This window comes from Silurus meridionalis, chromosome 20 (assembly GCF_014805685.1).
Source record: "Silurus meridionalis isolate SWU-2019-XX chromosome 20, ASM1480568v1, whole genome shotgun sequence".
Taxonomy (NCBI): domain Eukaryota; kingdom Metazoa; phylum Chordata; class Actinopteri; order Siluriformes; family Siluridae; genus Silurus; species Silurus meridionalis.
The window spans coordinates 180,001-184,703 of record NC_060903.1 but is presented as its reverse complement, the minus strand read 5'-3'; the positions used below and the strand labels follow the sequence as shown (position 1 = coordinate 184,703).

General features: G+C 40.6%; 1 protein-coding gene across 1 annotated transcript in view; it reads right to left on the bottom strand.

Moving 5' to 3' along the window:
- Positions 1–2,515: 2,515 nt before the first annotated feature.
- The window catches only part of LOC124402740 (tissue factor-like), a 5,718-nt gene continuing 3,530 nt past the window's right edge, over positions 2,516–4,703 (bottom strand). The window contains exons 3-6 of the mRNA XM_046875935.1: positions 4,694–4,703; positions 4,088–4,266; positions 2,971–3,139; positions 2,516–2,871 (exon numbers count right to left, since the gene is read on the bottom strand). The exon at positions 4,694–4,703 is cut by the window's right edge and continues 175 nt beyond it. Of these exons, the coding sequence (XP_046731891.1) occupies positions 2,714–2,871; positions 2,971–3,139; positions 4,088–4,266; positions 4,694–4,703 (516 nt within the window). The 3' untranslated portion in view covers positions 2,516–2,713. The remainder of the gene's footprint in view (positions 2,872–2,970; positions 3,140–4,087; positions 4,267–4,693) is intronic.

Here is a 4,703-nt window from a genome sequence, read left to right as displayed (position 1 = left end):
AAGTCAGTGAGAAGTCTGGGGTTAACGTGGATGAGACAGAGGGAGTCAGTGATGAGAACAGAGACATTCCTGATCACCTGATCATCATCATCTTCTCTCTGCTTGTGTTCTACATGGTGGATCTTCAGTCTGATTCATTCATTAGAAAAGTGTAGGAATGTATTTTTGAATAGTTTTATTTTATTATTCTGTTTTGTGAACTCGACATACATACACACGTTATACATCTTTAGGAGACAATTGAAGTAACAGCATAAACTACATGATGATGTAAAAGATTGCAGGCTGAAATGAAGGTGGAAGGTATCACCTTTTCTCCGTCTCCTGTTGTGTCCTGACCATTTGTTCATGAGTTAACCAACGATCTGAGTGAATGCCAGAGCTGTGAACCTTTTGGTATTCCTATGATAATGAAGTGGTGTGAGAGAGGGTTATCTGGGCCGGGACCGCTTCTTCTCCTGCATGTTTTTACTTATCACCTGAGTGCTTTGTTCTCTTTTGGAGGGACTGCCCCTAAACCAGAATGTGTTTATAACATGCTACGTTCTTAAGGTTGGACTTGGTGTCTGCAGCACCAAAGCAGTATGCTCTGACGCGTAGGCTCGTCTGCAATAAAGACTACTGCTGAAAGATTTCCAAGTCTCCTTGTCTTTGCTGAAACTCTGGAGTTTTTTTTTTATTCTTTTGTATTAATACATCAATTAGGCCTGTGTCACGTTGCTCTAACTACGTCCTTTCTTTACTCAGATATATATATATATATATATATATATATATATATATATATATATATATATAAATATAAATATAAAAAGACAAAAAGAAAAGGTTAATCAGTAAACATTTGTTTTACTGATGCAGCGAGTCTTAAATCAACACCAAAATCTGCCCTGACGCACACAATTAATCCTCTGGGGTCGACAATCGCACCGGTGCATTTTGTGTCATTTTTTCCCTGTAACACCAAATCGAATTTAAAATACTGTCTTTTTATGATCGTACAGATAAGAGCAATACATCATTCAAATCTGTAAAGGATCTGATTTTATCTGTATTCACTCATAATAACACAAAAACACTGTGCTTTTGTAAAATAAAGAAAACCGACAGGGGGCGCTCTCTGCCGTCTCTGTCATCTCTCTTCACAGACAAATAAATAAAACAACCTGAATCTCAGTAAATCTTTGCCCTAAAGTCGTAATAAATATAAGAACAGAAAACTAGAAACACCTACATTTAAATAAACCGAAATAATATTGAAAACAAATATTCTCTGATTCTAAAATCCGTATGAAAGTTAGAAGAGGTACAGTGTCTCTGGTACCACCTCATTAACCGTCCGTGTGGAAACAGCAAAGGTTCCGTTTGGTGTCCTGATAAATGACGTCATTTTAAACACCATAATTACTTTAAAACATTTACAAGAATATTTAGTCTTCATGCTCAATGTTGAGTTTGGTTTCACTAATAATAAACATACATTTGCATAAAGTATTAATATTCTCCATGCGCATGTTGATTAGAGAATTAAACACTAAAGTATTAATGTGTTGTACATTCAGAACAGATACAAATGTGCGATTAAGTTGTGATTAAATATTTAAATTGATTCACAGCCCTGATATTAAAATGACGTGAAGTTCAGTTTCCAGCGTGACACTAAAACAAGTCGTAATAATCACTAGTTTTTACTGAAGAACATGTCGGAGCCCAAACTTCTTTACTTTCACTCGAGTAAAAAGTTTAAGTAAAAAAAGTAGTTTTTCTCTGGTAATAATCAAAACTTTGCCTTTTACCCAAATCTTTTTAAACGAGTATCTGCACTTTTACTGAGTGGAGGATGTGTTTTACCGCCTCTGCATGTGTGTAAGTGTGTGTGTGTGTGTGTGTCTGTGTCCAGATGTGTAGATGATGAATAGTGTAGTTCTGTGTGTATCTGAACATGTGATGTGTGTGATGTGTGTGTATCTGAACATGTGATGTGTGATGTGTGTGATGTGTGTGTATCTGAACATGTGATGTGTGATGTGTGTGTATCTGAACATGTGATGTGTGTGATGTGTGTATCTGAACATGTGATGTGTGATGTGTGTGTGTATCTGAACATGTGATGTGTGTGATGTGTGTGTATCTGAACATGTGATGTGTGTGATGTGTGTGATGTGTGTGTATCTGAACATGTGATGTGTGTGATGTGTGTGTATCTGAACATGTGATGTGTGTGATGTGTGTGTATCTGAACATGTGATGTGTGTGTGTGTGATGTGTGTATCTGAACATGTGATGTGTGTGATGTGTGATGTGTGTATCTGAACATGTGATGTGTGTGATGTGTGTGATGTGTGTATCTGAACATGTGATGTGTGTGATGTGTGATGTGTGTATCTGAACATGTGATGTGTGTGATGTGTGTGATGTGTGTGTATCTGAACATGTGATGTGTGTGATGTGTGTGTATCTGAACATGTGATGTGTGTGTGTGTATCTGAACATGTGATGTGTGTGATGTGTGTATCTGAACATGTGATGTGTGTGATGTGTGTGTATCTGAACATGTGATGTGTGTGATGTGTGTGTATATGAACATGTGATGTGTGTGATGTGTGTGTATCTGAACATGTGATGTGTGTGATGTGGGATCAGATCTGATCATATTTCCATTTCATAGAAACTATAGAGTCGCTCTCACGTGAACACGTGATTAAGGTTTCCTCTAAATCTCCTCCTCCACTTCCTCCTTCTTCCCCTCCTCCTGCCCCCTGCTTTTCTTTCCTCCTCTCCATCTGCAGCAGCACACAACTGCAACAACCACCACCACGAGGAGCATCGCAACGAACAGCAGCACTGCTCCGAGTGACACCGGGTCAAACTCTGCACACACACACACACACACACACACACACACACACGTTACAACAAACACAGAGAGAGAGAGAGAGAGAGAGAGAGAGAGAGAGAGGTAAGTGTTACCTGTGGAGAGGTCGAAGGTCAGTGCAGATGAACACTTCTCTATAGAGCTCTTGGCCAGTTTCCTGTTTGGTTTGCGAGATGAGATGAACACTGACACTTTGAAACAGTAACTGGGTCCTCGTTCCACCTCCGTCATCACCACCTCACTGTCTGACACCACAATCTGCTTCTACACACACACACACACACACACCTCATTGTAACTGCATACAATTATGATTCTGGTATCTACTCGGCGTGTTTGGTAAATATCTCATCATGGTTTGCAGCTCATCAGATGAAGTTTAATCCCAGCAAAACCAATCTCTGTTTCATCCCACGTTTTCATCTCCACATCAAGATCTCCATGAAAATCTCTGATCTCACCTTCAGTCACTGCACCCAATCCTGATGTGACCCTGGACAATCAACTCTCCTTCCCTTCTCACATCGCTAATCTAATACTCTCATGTGGAATTCATCTGTTTCTCTCCACACAGGACCATCATTTAGTTCCTCATCATCTCAAGACTGGACTCCACCAAGCAGGTCTGCTTCTGAAAGACATTTAACAGCTCAACTGATCTCAACTGCTTCTTAACTTTCCCAGGTTCTCCCACATCACTTCACTGCTACGCTCCTCACCAGGCTTCCTGAAACTGCTGCATCAGATGTTCACCTTCAAACACAAATTAGGTCCATCACCCCTCTACCTGTTAAAATTAAGTTCTTGAGTTGCTCAGTAACTTCACTGATCTTTAGGCTGTACATGTGGAACCATCTTCAGCTCAGTGTCTCCAACTGAAATCGAGTCTCTAGCGGTCTTTAAACCACACCCTTCCAGAGGGTCTACAATTTGCACTTCTCCTTTAAAAAACTTTCTTTCTGCTGATTTTCTTTCCCAGAAGTTTAACTGATGATGTTTTCACTCTGAGTCGTGATGAAACATCAGTATCAGTTTAATGCGTGAGATTTCAGTCACTCGGGATGAGGGGGAGATACTCCAATGCCAGAAATGTAAAGTTCTGTAGGCGGAGCTAATACATAAAAATCACAATCATCATTTATCATCACACACACACACACACACACACACACACACACACACACACACACACACACACACAGTAATACGCACTGTTCCTGTGCTTCCTGCTTTGTGGTACATGATGCTGTATTTGAGGTCGTGTTTAAAGACGTCTCGGAGTGTAAGGTGGCGTCCGTCTTTGTACAGCGCCGTCTGCTGGTCAGTGATGTTCAGCACAATCGTACCGTTCTCATCTAAATTCACACTGAAAGGTGGAGCTCCGATTACAGCTGAAACACACACACACACACACACACACACACACACACAACATTCAACATTAACCATACGTTTCAGACACACAACCCCGCCTCAAACACCCACACACACACAAACACACACACACACACAATTATCATGGCACTGCTTCAGCAATCTTCTACCACATCTACATCTATCTCCATCCAGAGCTGAATTCGTATTTAGAGATGTGTACTGAGGAAAACCGAACCCCATCAGGACTCTTCAGCTCTCTGTGGAGGTCATGTGATGTGAGAAATCTGATATGAGAAGCTCATTTTGTGTTACTGCTGCCCAAAGTTCCAGAGTCAAGACGTAAGCATCTGAAGCAGCTCTAGATCATAACTTTGCCCCAGATGTGAGTGCAGTAGCACTATCACACACTCACTACTTACTCATCCACAATCACACACTCACTGTCATTATA